The sequence below is a fragment of the Sapajus apella genome, unplaced genomic scaffold (assembly GCF_009761245.1).
Source record: "Sapajus apella isolate SASKATOON/1434 unplaced genomic scaffold, GSC_monkey_1.0 scaffold117, whole genome shotgun sequence".
In the NCBI taxonomy this organism is placed as follows: domain Eukaryota; kingdom Metazoa; phylum Chordata; class Mammalia; order Primates; family Cebidae; genus Sapajus; species Sapajus apella.
The window spans coordinates 2,597,152-2,614,346 of NW_022437057.1; the positions used below are offsets into that span (position 1 = coordinate 2,597,152).

The window sequence follows — 17,195 nt, forward strand, 5'->3', positions numbered from 1 at the left end:
TTTCATTGTTTTTTAAAATTAATTGCTTTTTTTTTTTTTTTTTTTTTGTTAAAGAAACAGTGTTGCTCTGTCATCCAGGCTGGAATGCAGTGGTGCTATCATAGCTCACTGCAGCCTCAAACTCCTGGACTCAAGCCATCTTTTGGCACCAACTGTAGGACTACAGGTGTGTGCCACCATGCCCAGCTTATTTATTTATTTATATATTTTTTGTTTTTCACTCTGTCTTCCAGGCTGGAGTGCAGTGGCTTGATCTCGGCTCACTGCAACCTCCGCCTCCCAGATTCAAGTGATTCTCCTGCCTCAGCCTCCCAAGTAGCTGGGATTACAGGCATGCACCACCACTCTTGGCTTATGTTTTTGCATTTTTAGTAGAGATGGGGTTTCACCATGTTGGGCAGGTGGTCTCGAACTGCTGACCTCAAGTGATCCACCCACCTTGGCCTCCGAAAGTGCTGGGATTACAGGCATCAGCCACCACATCCAGCCAGCAGTGGATTTATTTTTATATTTGTAGAGATGGGTTATTGCTATGTTGCCCAGGCTAGGCTCAAGTGATCCTTCTGCCTCAGCTTCCCAAAGCACTGGAATTATAGGCATGAGCCACCCTGCCCAGCCCTCACCAATTATTAATATTTTACTACATTTGCTTTATTTCTACCTCTATCTACATGTGTATTTTGGACAGGGAATATTTGAAAATAATTTGTAAAAATCGTGATTCTTTGTCTCTAACTATTTTAGCCTGTATTACTTAAAAACAAGGACATTTTCTTAGCCACAATGCCCATGTCACATCCCAGTGCTTCAACATTGATATACTATCCAATTTGGATTCCATATTTAAATTTTCCCAGTTGTCTCAATAATGAAGTCTACACCTGTCTCCCCATCTTATTTTATTTTTATGAAAAATTGAGGTCTTGTAAAATGTTTCAACATTTGGATTTATCTGTTTCCTCACGACTGAATGCAGTTAGATGTCCTGGTAGGAATGCATCATACATCCTTCTTATTCCATCAGTCAAGAGGCATATAATATCGGATTGTCTCATTATTGGTCATGCCAAGTTTGATCACATGGTTAAGGTTGTGTCTGTATATATACTTTTTTTTTTTTTTTTTTTTCCTGAGACGGAGTTTCGCTCTTGTCACGCACGCTGGAGTTCGGTGGCATAATCTCAGCTCACTGCAACTTCTGCCTTCCAGGTTCCAGTGATTCTCCTGTCTCAGCCTCCCGAGTACCTGGGATTACAGGTGCCTGCCACCATGCCTGGCTTATTTTTGTATTTTTAGTAGATACAGCATTTCAGCATGTTGGCCAGGCTGGTCTCAAACTTCTGACCTCACGTGATCTGTCTACCTTGGCCTCCCAAAGTGCTGGATGACAGGTGTGAGCCACCACACCCGACCAATATTTTTTATGATATCCTTTGACTTCTTCCTATGAGCCATGACAAATATATTCCTTTTTTTTTTTTTTTTTTTTTTTTTTCTGAGATGGAGTTTCGCTCTTGTTGCCCAGGCTGGTGCAGTGGCACAAACCTTGGCTCACTGCAACCTCTGCCTCCTCGGTTCAAATGATTCTCCTGCTTCAGCCTCCTGAGTAGCTGGGATTACAGGTGCCCACCACCATGCCCAGCGAATTTTTTGTATTTTTAGTAAAGATGGGATTTCACCATGTTGGGCAGGCTGGTCTCGAACTTCTGACCTCAGGTGATCCACCTGCTTCAGTCTCCCAAAGTGCTGGTATTATAGGCATGAGCCACCGTGCCTGGCTGACAAATATATTTCTTCTTCCATCCTTTTTATTTTTCTAATACTTTAAAAACTGTACTTGTTCCTCTGTTATTTGATTTACTGATTTTGTCTTTTGACCTTACTATGTAAGATGAGGAAGATGAGAAAATCTACATACTTAATGCTGCTCCCACATTTCTCTCTCTTCTCTTCCAACATTTCTTATTTATTCATTGACTTTTTTAAATGAAGCAAAGGAAACTTAAACTGTATCCATTAATTATAAAAATGACCAAAAACATCCTTCAGGTCTTCATTTTCAGTTCCATGGATGAAACCGACTCTTGGAATTTGGTGAGGTTAGGGTAATTGTAAGAGACTGGTGAGAGAACAGGGAAAATCCTGTTCGGTGGACATGGGAAGTGGTGCCTGTTGGCAGGCTTTGGGTTTGGATTTGGACTGTTATTTGGACTGTTATACTTGTCATCTACCCCACTTTAAATGTTGATTTATGATTTTTCATGACTATTCTTGGTTTGACTCTTCTAATCTTAAAATTTTAGACAGTAATGTGGAGGGTAGCATTATTTTCTGAGCTGCAATAGCAAGTGGCAGGGAATTCATTTGGAACCAGTATCAAGCTGAGGGCCACACCGGATCCTCAGATGTTACCAGCCCCTCCCCTTCCCTTCATGCCTTTCTATTTCTATGTCTAGATGTGTCTTTTATTCTTCTCTTCAGGTCTACCAGTTGCTGGGCAAACCTCAGAATTTGTTAACCAAGTATTAGAGAAGACTGCAGAAGGGAATCCCACTGGAGGCCTTGTAGGATTAAGGATACCAACATCAAAGGTGTAATCAGCCTCATTGGACCACTGGTCAGAAATGTCTGCGTTTTGTCATGTTATCCATTGTAAATTTTCATTCTGTTTTGCATGTCAGTTAGCATTATGTAAACATTTACAATTAGGTTACATTGTTTTAAGAACTAAGTAGCATAAGTGAAGCATGATCCAAAATACTTGATTATTGCATTTTCAGAGCATAAACCATGATTAAAACTACAATTGGCATCAGAATTGAAAATCACATGTTTAAGTAAATGTTTAGGTACAGATTACAAAAATCTGTTAAAGAAAAACATTTTGGAGGTGTGAAATAGTAAAATGCCAAGTATTGTGGTAGATTTATGCTCTGAACCACACAAAAAAATTGAGGAAGCATTTTTTTAAACAGTTGGTTAAAATTGTTTTTAGAATTATTGCTTTTTGTTCTAATTTTCCACAACCATTAATCTCACTTGTACATGGCACACCCAGCACTTGTGCCTGTGGGCCATATTAGATGTTCATTGTCAGAGTTCAAGATGATATATATAAATATATATATATACACACACATGCACACACACACACACACACACACACACAAATGTCTGTGCAAGTAAGAAAAAAAAAGCATATTCTTTGTGCCTTGTATTTTGGGGAAACTATAAAACTGGTAATATTTTGTATGATGAAAACCCTAATGAGAAAAAACAAGATATATAGATGGAAAAATTATGGGGTTTAAATGTTTTTTTGTTCCAACTCTTTTTCAGATTTTTTGAATGTATATAGGACTATGTTGAAATGTAGATATATGCCACAGAGTCTGTGTATTGTATAAAAAACAAAACAAAAAAATAACAAAAAAAAGATGGCTCTAGAAAACTCATATTTCGGTACTTGACCGGAAGAAGACAAATACTTGCACATTATTGCGATTGTTTTATTTTTTGTACCAAAGACAAATGCAACTGATATGGCAAACTGCCAGTCTAAGTAAAGTTTTGCACAGCTTACATGATACTGTATGAATGTATGAAAAAAAGGAGAAAAAAAAGAAAAAAAAAAAGGTCAGGGTTAGGGATCTTACTGAACTGTGAATTTTATTTCTGTTGGGTCCAATTATCTACAGAAGGAGCATCCATACATACAAATATTATTTTGCTGTTCCTCTAGTTCGCTTCCATAGTAGATAAGTTGGTGGCCATTTAGATGTCTTTTATTTCTGCACTTATTGTAGGAAATTTTAATATATTTCATTTTAGTAAGCTATTGGTAAAATAGTTTTTGACTTTGAAAATTAAAATGTTTATTTAGCTTATTGTAGTATACTTCCACCAAACAACAAAATAGATTATTTTTATTGTATTATGTATATATATATATGTAAAAAAGAAAAAAGCTAAAAACACCTAATTCTTTAGTTGCCACTTTTCCGAAAATTGATGTATTATCGTGCATGTAATATTTTCAAAGATCAACACAGGCTTAAAACAAAAACAAAAATTTATAGATTTTTATATTTTTGTACAGGTATTTTCAAACTAGCTTCTTCAAACTTAACATGTGACTTATTCTTCTATAGTTTCTAGAATTGAGAAACATTAACACATTTAGTTTTTAGGTGCTCTTTTTTGCTCATATAAAACAGCTTCGTTAGTCAGTGTTTTAACTGTGTTCAAGCTTTACCTCTTGAGAAATTTATTATGTCAAGGCAGCATTATAAACCTTCCCCCACAGATCTTTCATCCTGTCTCTCTTACTGTTTTATTCTCAAATCTTGTGTTTTGAACTCTGAAAACTGGTGGCTTAAAAACTAAAAAAAAGAAAAAAAAACATTTAGTAAGGAAAAAAATACCAAAAATTTCAGGCATAGCTGCTGGAAAAATTACCTATTTCTCCATTACCCGCTGTAGGATTTATTTCTTAATTATACTTTGACTATAAAGTGTCAAAGTATAATTTGTTCTTTTCTTTTACTTCTGACACCCCATTTGTAAGCTATAGCACATGAAGCTATAGCTTGTGAAGGTTTGATCTAGAACACACAGTAAAAGTGAACAATGTTGCTTACCTGCTTCTTTGACATCTTAAAAAAGAAACCCAAGAAGGATTGTAAGGATTTTCTTACCACCTTAGCTGAACTGTGATGCACAAGATTTTTCTATGTGTTTGGTGGAAATGTACCTGGTTAGTACATTCACGCTAAACAGATGATAAGCTCAAGTCTAATGGTTTAATAGAATGTAAGTTCATTGTTTAAAGTTTTTCCTTTTTAGGTGGGAGAAGGCAGAGCACAGACAGGCTTGCAAGTTGGAAGTATATGAAGTCTTGACAGAGTGTGTCTGGTAAATTGAAAAGTGTTTCAAACTGTGGCAGTTTTGCAATCAGGTGAAAATTGCCTCATGATATTCAGCTGATAAGGTTTATAAAATTGCCCCTTTCTAGCTGCTCTGTTAGGAATTCTGGTTTTTGATACCTTTTTCCTGTCTGCAAACCAGAATTTGATTTTTTGGTCTTGCATTTCAAAAAAAAGACTTTGAATCTGTTTAGTAGATTCCATATCCTTGAGTTTCAGTGTTTTATATGTACTACTTAAGTTAAATAGTTAAAAGCTTTTAAATAGTTGAGCTTTTTAATGTTGACACTTTATTTTGTACCTATTTATATATGTATGTATATCTTAGAAAAGCACTTTGTTAAAAAAAATTGCATTTTATATGATTCCTGCCATTTGCTGCTAAATCTGGGCTGGTCAGAATGCTGCAGCGATACTTGATCTAAATAAAAACCTGGCAGTAAAATGTAGAGTGAAAGTTAAATCCTCTTGCTGTTTTAACTTTATCATAAAGATGACATAGGCAAGCTGTGCAGCTTTACATTTTAACCAGGGGACTCTGTGGCATTTAAAACCGTCTAGAAATGGTTGTACTTTAATGCCAGTAATAATCTGCTTCCTCTATTGTCATTAAAATATATATGTTTAGTGTATCACACAAACAAATCTTATAAGGGTAATGTAAAAACCCCAACAGTTGTACATGTTCTGTTTTTGAAAATTGTGGCATGTATTTTTGAGTGAAGATCATTAGAGAAGAGTTCTCTAAAGGTTTTCTGTGTTCATACATGGTATACAGATAGCTCATAATGAAGTCCAGAATCTTACTTTAAGTGAAGGCATTGTGAATTCACCTCAAGTAAACCCATTGTTCCAAAGCAATTATAAACTTTGACTCTAGTACTACTATGATTTTTTTAAAAAAAACGAATGGAAACTTTTTTTCCTAGTTTCAGATACACTGGATTCTTTATAGAGTTTGTCTCCATATGAAAGCATGCTGTCCAGTCGCTCTTGTTAAGATCTTGTCTGAGTTTTGAATTGGGTGCCACACTTTTTCAGTCAATATAATTGCTTGTTCTACTGTACCATGTATGATTCTTGTCCTTTCCTATATCCTTCATGACAGATTATGATGTGGCTTTATATTGTGCCTTACTTGTACATTTAAAACTAAACGTCTTCATTCCCTTTCACTTCCTACATCTTTAACTTTGACCTTTTTGGTAAGAGAATCAGAACTATTACAAAAGCATCATGAAGGATTTCAGATGGGTATAGTTTCAAATTCCCTCTCTTTATAGTTATTTTATATTTGTATGAAAGACCAGTTTTGGATGGTCTTTGAATATGAGGGGGAAAGATTAGCAGTAATTTCACTACATCCCCTTTCTCTGACTTTCATGAATTTCTCATACATCTTCTTTCTGATGCTTGACTTTATTTGCTTCCTAGCAATAGTCTGCATTTAAAGAAAGGTGTGTTCAGTTCATCAGCTTGAAATTGACTATTTCATTTTTCCAGGATTTTTTAGGAGAAGAGTACCCATTTTGTTTGTTTTATAAAAACAGATGACAAGTCTCTTTAAAAGAAACAGAAGTACAGTACTTTTGAAATACAATGCTGTTAGTTTGAATTTCTTTTTATATATATATAATATTCATACAATGATCTGATGTTTGCCTTCATTAATAAAGCTGTTAGTTTATTCACCAAAATGTCAAGAATGGATGTGCTTTTCTTTATTCCATACATTCAAAAAAATTTAGCTGCTAAGATTTAGTTAATGTTCGAAGAAATGAATTCAAGTTGCCTTCAGCAGGAATTAACAAAAACTTATGTTCCCTTTCTTTATATAGTTTCCTAAATTCTGTTCAAGTGTTTTCTAGTTAATTATGTAACAGAATGTTAGCATCTCTCCATATCTTGAAACTTGAATTTTGAGAATGCATTGAATTATGCTTTCAGTGTTAAAGTAAAAGGTTTCAATTATCCTTCTAGTGAAGTCTGTTGTGGAATACCGTTTCCCATGGAACTGAGGCCATTTCCACAACTTTGCACAGAACTGCAGTCTTGTTCTTCCCTTGGATCATGACAAATAAGTCTCACACAGTGCCGTAATACTTGTGGATTCTTTTGTAATCTTTGTAATCTTAATAAGGGCATTATGCGAAGACGACTCCATGTTTTTTTAATATTTCAAACACATTGGGATGTAACAATGAATGTCAACTGTAGGAATGGTTGTTTCGTTTTAAGGAATAAGCATGTTGGGGAAAGATGATGAAAATGTACTACTGAAAGTTATACACTTCCATAGGCAAGTGGGATTATGTGTTGAAGCATGATCCTCACGCTTAATAAACTGACTGAAATTGTAGAAATTACACCTAGAACTGAGCTAGGCCAAATTGCCATTTTTGTTTAGATAAGAGAGGTTTGGAGGTAGTAGTGAGGGAATAGAACCTCAAAGCTACTTCCAGACAGTATTTTGGAATTGAAGACTTGGTGACTAGTGAAGAACATCAAAGTTGGGTATTTCAATGTGCCAAGTTTGGGTGAACTAGGTTCGGTTTGCCTCTTTCATAACAGTGTAAACACAATGGTGTAGTTAATTAAATTCTGGGTGGATAGGAGCAGGACTGATTACTATGTCTTGCCCTTCGCCCTTTGTTTTTTTCAGAACCAAATAACAGAAATGTGTATGTGTGTACTGTATCTGCCTTTCCACCACATTTTTATGACACTGTATTCCACTGCCTGCTTTTTTACCTTCTTTCCCTAGGATTTTGTCCTATAGCTTAGCATTGTGGTTGACAGCAATACTGGGGCTGACAGCACAGAAGTCACAAGAGAAGTGTGGAAGGGCAAGAATTCAAAGCATTTGTTCGCACAATGTGGCAACCTCTTTTGCATAGTTGCGTAGGATCCTGTTTGTAATGCTATCATAAATATTCTGTAGTTTTTTTTTCCCTCTCTCCCAGCTGGAGCTATGACACTTTTTATTGGATTCAGTCTTGTCTCTTGTCTAGAAAGAATTTTATCTTGTTGACGCATGAGCTGTTTAAAAATTATTCTATTAAATGTTGGTTAATAGTTGTGCAGTTTTTCATTTCAGAAGGAAAGGCAATGCAAATTTTGCCTTTGTTTTCTGTCACCTTCCAACCCCTGAGCACTTCTAGTCAGATACAGATTCATCAGTGTATGCAACATCCTTTGTAATTTAAAATAAAAAAATGAAAAGAAAAGGTTCTGAATTGTTTGCCTCATGTTTTCGCCCTTCCTTTCTTCTGTACTTGTATCTTGCTTACCTAGGTAACCGTCCACTTCTCAAGAGAACCTATTCCAAAGAAATGACAAATCACAGACAGTAGTGAACTGCTGGTCGTGCTGCCCCTCTCATGGTAGTACTCAAAGAACTAACTTTTTTTTGACACTATAGGTTGAGTTTTCAATATTTTAGGGACATTTAGCTATTATATAGAATTATTTGCTGATATAAGCGTTTGCATTCTTCACAGTTTAGAGGATAGTTTATTCTTATTTCTCCTCTTTGAATCTTGGGGCAAGTGTTCTCCATGGGAAATAAAATATTTTGGGTCTCTCCTGATGTAAACATTTGCGTGCGTGCGTGCGTGCGTGTGTGTGTGTGTGTGTGTGTGTGTGTGTGTGTTTAATCATTGTAAGTCTCCAAGCTAAGCTGGGCGTATACACAGAACCTTAAGTCCAGAGACCTAAGTGAAAGCTACCATCAGAGTATGTGTTCTTTCAGCCAGCAAATATTTATTGAACACTCACTCTGCCAGGACCTGTACTAGGTACTGGGCAATAGAGAGATTAAAGAGAACTCCAGGAACCCACAGCCAGCACGTGAACAGGATTGCAGAACAACACAAGAGCTGTTACAGATATGCAAAGGTACATTATCAGATATGTACATTATACAGATATGCAACAGTACACATTACAGATATGCTCTAGGTACATTATCCTTGCCGAGGTGTTTTCAAGGAGACAGGTACCACATCCAGTGGCATATATTAGAGAATCATAGACTTGTATTCCAAGTATCCTGGACCCTTGAAGAAATCCTCTTTGATTCATGTGACACTGGGGCCATCAGGAAGCAAAGGGGAGGGACATGGCCTCCCATGGACTGGTTCTGCATCAGGACTCGATCTGTCAAGACCAGTGCTCACAGGAGCCTCTGTCAAGGTCTTAAGACTGTTAAAGGGCTGGGTGAGCCAGATCAGTATAGTTCTTAGGAAACTAAACCTTCTGTGGATAGCATCCAGTTAGATGGCTCATTCAACTGGTGAGCTCTTCAGCCACACAGTACAGTGGAGAATTTGAAAGAAAGAAGATGGCTGGGAAATGCTTTAATATCCCAGCTAAAAGGTTCAGAGCGGGAAGAAGGTGTTAAAAAGCCCTAGGGGGGCCGGGCGTGGTGGCTCATGCCTGTAATCCAAGCACTTCGGAGGCCACGGCGGGCGGATCACCTGAGGTTGGTAGTTCAAGACCAGCCTGACCAACATGGTGAAACCCCGTCTTTAAAAAAAAAAAAAAAAAAGCCCTAGGGGATGAAGTGGCATTCCTTAAGACTCTGCTAGGTGCTTTTGTTATAGGAAACTCGGCTGGTGTCCTTAAGGGCCCAGTGAGGCTGGTAGTCATGTCCATTTTACAAAAGAGACTAGACTAATATGAGGAGACTAGTTCCAAACCTAGCTTATATGATTATAGAGCTCCAATTCAAACTCCAGTCGGCTTTCTGCACCAATTCGTATTCATCTCTTTGGGATCAGGCCAAGTCACAGGCAATATTTGGGACATTTCTGGAGGCGAGGGACAAAGGCCTTAGAATCTAAAAACCAAAAAGAATTAAAACCAAAACCTAGCAGATAAACAAAAGCTAGTCTCAGGATCTGTGGGTAGAGGTAATAGGGGAAGCAAAACAAGAGTTGAGAGGAACCAGTGATTGGGTATAATCACTAGATTGCACACCTGTTCCTCGAGGATGGTCTCTAGCTTAAGGATTTAAGATTTGGGTCTCCTTATTGGAAGGAAGAATATTGGAGGGTAGAGAAAAAGGGAGCTGTGTTTCCTTCTTTAGCTGCAGCATAGAGATGCAACTGGGGACTGTTGATTGCATGCAAATATCCAACAAGAAGCATGATGTGAAAGAGTAGGCATGTGCGCAGGTCTGCCAACTGCTAGCTTTGGAGCTTCTCTGCTGTCCTAAATAGGGAGCTTCTATGTGAGTATCCAAAACATTGGAGTGACCTGAAGAAAGGAAACCTCAGTTTCTCTAAAAGGTTTTGACCTTATAAAGCAGGTGCTTAAAATATTACCAGGAATAAACTTAACAGAAAATGTATACAAGGTCTAGGATAAAGAAAACTTTAAAAGTTCTGTGAAGGACACAGAAGGAAACTTGAATACATTGGAAGATACACCAAGTTCTTAAACAGGAGCGGTGACATAAAACTCACAGTGCTAAGTTAAATTAAAAATATAATGTTGCTAAAAAATGTAATGTCATCCTAAGAAAACATACCAAGAGGGTTAAAAAAATTTTTTACACAGAGAAAAAATAGCTGGAAGATGCTGGTTGGCAGTGAGGGCGAGGGGGCAGCCATGGAGGGTGGGGGCAAGAAGAAGAGGTATTTAATTCTAGCAGATATTAAAAGTCATTATAAAACTATAATAATTAAAACTGTCATTTTGATGCATGAATAGACAGGCCAGTCAAGGAGAATAGAAGATCTAAAAATAGACTCAAATACGTAAGACAATTTTGTATGGCAAATGGGACGTCCAGAACCAGTGAGGAAGAAGGTAGACTCTTCAGTAAATAGTATCGTAATAACTGAGTAACCTCCGGAAAAAGTAAAATTGGCTTAATATCTCACAACATAAGCCAACATGTATTTCAAAATAGATAATGATCTAAGTGTAAAAAAAACTCACAAAAGACCCATAAATCTCTGTAAGTGGGGAAGGCTTCTCTAACTTGGACCCCGAATCCAGGAATCATGAATAAAGATTGATAAATTCAGTGTAAAACAAGATTAACAAAATATTAAAGACTAAAACACCATAAGCCAAATCAAAATTCTATAGACTTTTAAAGTCTATAGAAGTCTTAAAAAAAATTAGAAAAGCTTTGAAACTCATCTCTAAGGACTAATCCTCCTAATATATAGAGTTCCTGGAAATGGATTTTTAAAAAACCAGCAACCCCATAGAACAATGAGTGGACAATAGAGTAAATACAAATAGCTCTGAAACATAGGTAGAGTTCCTCAACCTCTTTCATGATCAGAGAAGTGCAAATAAAAGAAGACATTTTCACCTAATCAGATTGGCAAAAGTTCCAATTTTGTTAACCTAACCTGTTGACAAGGCTATGGAGAACGCACATTTATGCCATGTTGCTGGAGGGAGTTTGGATTGACAATCCCTATGAAGAGCAATTTGGTAGTACGTAAGAATTGTTTTTTTCAGACATAATTTGTCAGCCTTTATTAATCAAGAGTAAAGCCAAGCCCTAGAGTTTCCTTAACAAAAACAAGAAGAACATCAACCTTATTTATGGCAAACAGACTTAATTCTTAATGACTGTTCATTATATTTTTCACACCATAGAGCAAGAATTGATCTCTTTTCAATCACCAATCACTTATTCTGAGATTAAAATACAAGTTTAAAACTGGTTAAAATAAAATTCACCCCAATAATTTAAAAAATAATTCCAATTGAAAGACATTTCAAACACTATATGTAGAACTCAGGACCAAAAGAAGACCTTAAAACATTTTTTACCGTTGAGGTAGCACAATAACGCTGAATCAGATTTCTTTCATTACAGTGAGCTTTAAAAAAACATGGAATCTACCCTTTGCTCAAGGTGGACTAAATGGTTTTATGAAAGCCCCCATGAGGTTAGTGACTGTTCTTGTCCTTTTTTTTTTTTTTTTAAGTATAAAGATAGCCCTGCAGTGTGTAAAAGGAAACCTATAGGAAAGCTGCTTCCCATAAAATAGACAATAGAAGAATTGAGGAACGCCAGCAGTCAAGACAGGAGGAACAAGAGGTAATCATAGTGAAAAACCAAAACAACTCATATCTTGGCAAGATTGGTTTACAAGTGCATGACAAGAACAAAAATTCCAACATCAGCCAACTGAGAAGAAAAGATAGAAGATGGCATTCATGAGTCTTCTTACTTTTTCTCTGTGTAAAATGCTTTTTTTTCTAAATGAGAGAAGCTTGTACACTGTGACACAGGTGCTAACAGCACCTCTCACTGAATACAGTATCGCTGTGCACAGAGAAAATGGGCAATTAGAGGATAAACATAACCTCTCCTAGCTGGGTAAGCATTTCTTGTCACTTTGCTGCTGAATTCACTCATTGAACTGTTCAAAGGGAAAGCTCTACCCGGATTTCTGAGAGTCTACAGCAATATATATAACACAATTATATATGAAGACTATTGACTAACTGGACAACAGCACATGTACCTTTTCTTCAGAGAATTCGACCAAGAGAAGAGAGTGGGTGGGATATGCTGGGGGCCAAAAGGAAGGGTCTCAGGAATATTCTCTACCATCCAAAATCAACAGCAAAGCCAGAAATGGGGTATGAGCACTAACTCATTGAAGAGAACATAAAATAGTTAACAAAGGGATCTCTTCCCAACACATGCTCCTCTCCATGAGGCTCAACCATCAGTGCAGGGCTTGCCTGATGTGGACAATGTGGATACCTCAGCCCTGAGTTGAACTTGGTCTGCCACCTTTGATTCCCCATGCTGCAAAAAGAATTGGAACGCTGTCAGGTCCTGGCACTGTGGTAATGGCTATATCCTGTTTCATTCACACACGTCCTTTTAAAGTCTCCCTTCCTCAAGCTAGTAAATAGAACTCCCTAGGAATCCTGCATGCAGTGAAGGTCTGAACTGATGATCCACATGTCAATCAGTAGTTAGAGGAGGGTGACTTTCTTTTTTGGAGACAGGGTCCCACTTTGTCCTCCAGGCTGGAGTGCAGTGGCACGATCATGGCTCACTACAGCTTCAATCTCCTGGGTTAAAGCAATCCTTCCACCTCAGCCTCCTGGGCATACACTACCAGGTCCAGTTAATTGTGTGTGTGTGTGTGTGTGTGTGTAGAGACAGGGTCTCCCTCTGTTGCCCAGGATGGTTTGAAATTTCTGGGCTCCAGCAGTCCTCCCACCTCGGCTTCCCAAAGTGCTAGGATTAAAGGCATGAGCCACCATGCCCAACCTGAGCAGGACGACTTAAACCTGATCAGTTCAACTCCAAAACCATCAAGTCAGGGATGTCAAGGAGGGGTCTGTGAAGAGAAAGACTAGATGGGGATTGTGTGAGAATGCGATGAAAAGGCCCATCCCTAGCAGACTGCAGGAGTGACTCTGGCACAGAATTCACAGCCAGCCCTAACTAGTGTGATGGGTGGTAGGGAGGAGGCATCTGCTCAGTGTTCAAACAAAATCCTCACAAGTTCTAGGGCTGGACCTCTGTGTCACTCCTGAAACCCAATGTACCTGTTACCTTTGCAAGAAACTGGTATGGTTCTTGTCTGCTAAATACAAGACCTGCTTTCTGAATTTATTTGATAATAAAGTAACACCATGGAGAAAAAGAACCTTAGAAAAATGTGGGATCACCACATGGTCTTTCTCAGTGCTAGCTACCTGTTTGGGAGTATTAATTATAACCTTTCACTATTCTGAAAGCTTCAATGTAGGCTACAGAGGACAGTCTGAAAAGAGTCCTTCTGCTTTTGCTTTGTGAAGCGTAGGAAGAAAAGAGAAATTACTAAGGTTGTGGTGGGTTATTTACATTGGAAATATCTTGGCCACACTGTCTATGGCAAAAGCAGAAAGCCTAGCCTATGTGGACAGTGGAAGGTGACTGTGTGGACCATCATTATCTACAACAGGAATGACTCAAGCCCTAGCACGTAATCTCTTAGGGACTTACTGAGTTATACAAGTTAAAAAAAAAATCATATTGGAATGGGCCTCTTGATTTAATATCAACTTGATTACAACATTCAAATTTATCTTTATGGAAATTTCACACTGCTCCTAGGACCCCTTACAGCATCTGATTCTAAGTTATTCTGAAGGAAAAAAAAAATTATTCTGAAATATGCCTTGTTAGGATGATTACTGGAATTCTACCTGAGAGAATTAAAAGGCTAAATGGGTTTTAAATAAAAACAAGTGAAATTACCTTCTTCTGGGGTTAACAATTAGAATTCCAAATACCCCAACATCTTACCTAGAAAGGCCTTCACGGTAATTCTATGGAATTGTAAATGATGCCAATTTTTGAAAACAGATTTGATCTTTAGGACAAATGCCTGCGTCAGCAGACAAACTCCATATATATGAATATGTCCAAGTTAAATTACCTAAAGAATAATTTTTTCTTTTCCTTTTCTTGAGACAGAGTCTCCCTGTGTCACCCAGACTGGGGTGCAGTGGCAGGATCACAGCTCACTGTAGCCTCGACCTCCTGGGCTCAAGTGACCCTCCCCCACCTCAGCCTCCTAAATAGCTGGGACTACGTGCAGGCACCACCACACCTGACAAATTTAAAAAAAAAAATTTTTTTTGTAGAGCGATGGTCTCATTCTGTTGCCCAGGCTGCTCTTAAACGATCCTCCCACCTCAGCCTCCTAAAGCACTAGGATTATAGGCATGAGCCATTGAGCTTGGCCTGAGAAATAATTTGTTTTAATTTCAAAAAAATAGCTGCTGCTTCTTTAAGGAGTTTAAAAATTGGCAGGTTCAACGGCAAAGCTACACAATAATTCTCTGGAGTAGAAGGCAAGAGCTCTCTTTATAGTACAACCTCTTGCCAGCCTACTGCCATTAGCCAGGAGGGGCAACTGCAAACAAATGGTAGGAGTTGCCCAGGAAGGTATTTGGGTCGGACAAAGTGATATCAACCTTCCAGATCCTGGCTCCTTATAAATGGATAGTAATTCATTCATGCAAACTGCACAGAGGTTAAACAAAACCTACTAAAAAAAAAAACCCCAACCCGGAAAACCTTTCCTGGCTCTCTACTAACAGTAAAATGTGCTGAGCCCAAATTTTCTGCTCTAACATGGGTCCCACTGACCTATTAGTCTGCTCTGGGGTGCTGATCTGCTGGGTCCTGAGCAGGGTCTTTCCCTAAGCATCACTGTGGGTTTGGAGACAGTGGTCAGCAGACAGTACAGTGCCACTGGGCCACATATGCCCATCTCATCCACCACCATTTCCCACTGTAAAACCAAAGGCTGCAACTGTGAACAAATGTGGACTTTCTCAAAGGACAAATGAGGAGACTGAAGGCTACATTTCCTCCTTTGAGGAAGATTAGAGAGTGTCTACACTTATACAACAGGATTCTGCAGACCCTGTGGTAACTTCCGAAAGCAAGAGTAGCAGCAAGAGAGGAAAGGAGCATGTTTATACTTTGGACCTTGTATCAGGCACTTAAATTGTTGGAGAGACATGCTGTTCTGAACCAAAGATGTGAAAACCGGGTTGGAGTAATCTTTACAAGTGGTCTAATAATGGGCTTTCAGAAGCAAAGTGGAGTTGTGGGTTGAACCTCTGCCCATCCTTTAATGCTGACTTTCAAGTTTTCTAAATGCCCATAACCACAGCAGTGGCAGCAGTGGTGGCAACGTCACGAACGGTTCTGTCATGTCTGTTTTCTGTATGTGTTCTGTGGCTGACCAGAAGGTTTTGGTGTCACACTAAGAAGGCTCTGGGGTGTGGCATACCTACTGCCCGCGGTTGCCCAAATCCATGCTGGAGCCAAACATCTTCAGCTTTTCCTCATAGTGTGAGATGTTCCTTTTCATGATGTCCATGCAGGGCCCCAGAAACCTCTCAAATGCTTGTACATTCATAACTAAGCATTTGACATCTCCAACTGCATAAGCTGAAGCAGCTCTGGGTTTGTTGGTGACCAGGGAAAGCTCTCCAAAGTACTGCCCCTTAAAGCAACGGGCAATCTGGACCTTCTGGTTTCCACCATCCTTGTTTGATTTAGTCTTGCTTCTAATCAAAATGCTCACTTCACCAAACTCTATGATGTAAAAGCTATCAGCCTTTTCACCCTGAGTGATTATGCATTCTCCATCCTTATAGATCTTATCTCCTATTACATCCACAATCTTCATTCGTTCTGACAACTCCAGTGATTTAAGGAAGGGCACAGACTCAATAAATGATTCAAACATCTTCCTCTTCTTTGCATTATTTTTCACTATGATTCTTCTAAAAGTCACCCGGTCCAGTCCCCAAAGGGAGCCTTCTGAGGTTGCAACAATGGTAGCAGCTCTGGAGGTGTTGTGCATCAGAGCTAGTTCTCCAAAACTGCCGTGGTTGTCATACTGACCGACAGAGCGGGTTTGATTATCTTCTGTTACTAAAATGTCCTAAGTTCCCCATTCTATGACATAAAAGTTGTCTCCATCATCTCCTTGGTCAATGACATGCTCACCAGCTTTGACTATCCTTTCAAACATGGCATCAAGAACTTGAGAAAGCTGTTCCTGATCAAGATTTTTGACAGGGAGAATATCTTTGCAAGTTTCCTGTAAGTCTGCGTCTCTGTTCATCGGTTTTAGGATGAAATCACCCTTGGATCTGGATCTTCCTCTTTCTCATCAGGGTTATAGGTCTCAGCACAGACTGTTACTCGTCTATTAAATGTGCTAGGAACGTCCAAGTCCTCGTCCTCCTCCGCCTCGCTGTCCCCGTTGGCGTCGGGGACGTGGTCCGGGCCGGGTTCTGGCGCGGTGTGGCCCGGGCTCTGGCTTGGGGTGGCGGCGGGCAGGGCAGAGGCACGGGCGCGGGCCTCGCGCAGGCGGGTGAAGTGGCCCACTGCGAATTCCACGAGGTCAGGCGGCTGCTGTCGCAGCACCTCCGCGGTGTAGCCCTGCAGCAGCTCCGTGAGCCCCGGCGGGATCTGGTTGTGGCTCAGGCCGGCGGCGGCCGAGGGGACGGACGGGTTGGGCCGCCTGCAGCCACTGTCTCCGCGCTCACTCCCGTCGGCCTTTTGCTCCCCGCCCGCGAGGTCTCTTCGCGCGCGGCCCGGACTCGGCCTTCCACTCATCGAGCCGCTCTTCGGCCGGCTCTGCGTTTCCGAGCCGTGCAACCCTAGGCTACCACGGCCGGCCTGGCACCGCCGCCGCTGTCACTGGGCAGCCGCTGCCGCCGCGGGGACCGACGGGCAGGCAAGCTGGACGAGCGGGG

General features: G+C 39.6%; 1 protein-coding gene and 1 pseudogene across 5 annotated transcripts in view; one reads left to right on the plus strand and one right to left on the minus strand.

Annotated features, from left to right (window-relative positions):
- Positions 1–5,821, plus strand: part of CREBRF (CREB3 regulatory factor) — an 84,819-nt gene extending 78,998 nt beyond the window's left edge. For all 4 annotated transcript variants that reach the window (XM_032260370.1, XM_032260368.1, XM_032260371.1 and 1 more), the window contains one exon: positions 2,482–5,821. In XM_032260370.1, coding sequence (XP_032116261.1) covers positions 2,482–2,597 — 116 coding nt within the window. In that variant the 3' untranslated portion in view covers positions 2,598–5,821. The remainder of the gene's footprint in view (positions 1–2,481) is intronic.
- Positions 5,822–11,398: 5,577 nt separating this feature from the next.
- LOC116538143 lies at positions 11,399–17,055 on the minus strand (annotated as a pseudogene). Its single transcript, XR_004263521.1, has 2 exons — positions 15,716–17,055; positions 11,399–12,717 (listed from the first exon to the last, which is right to left on the minus strand). The product of XR_004263521.1 is annotated as a cAMP-dependent protein kinase type II-alpha regulatory subunit pseudogene (transcript).
- Between the last annotated feature and the right edge of the window lie 140 nt (positions 17,056–17,195).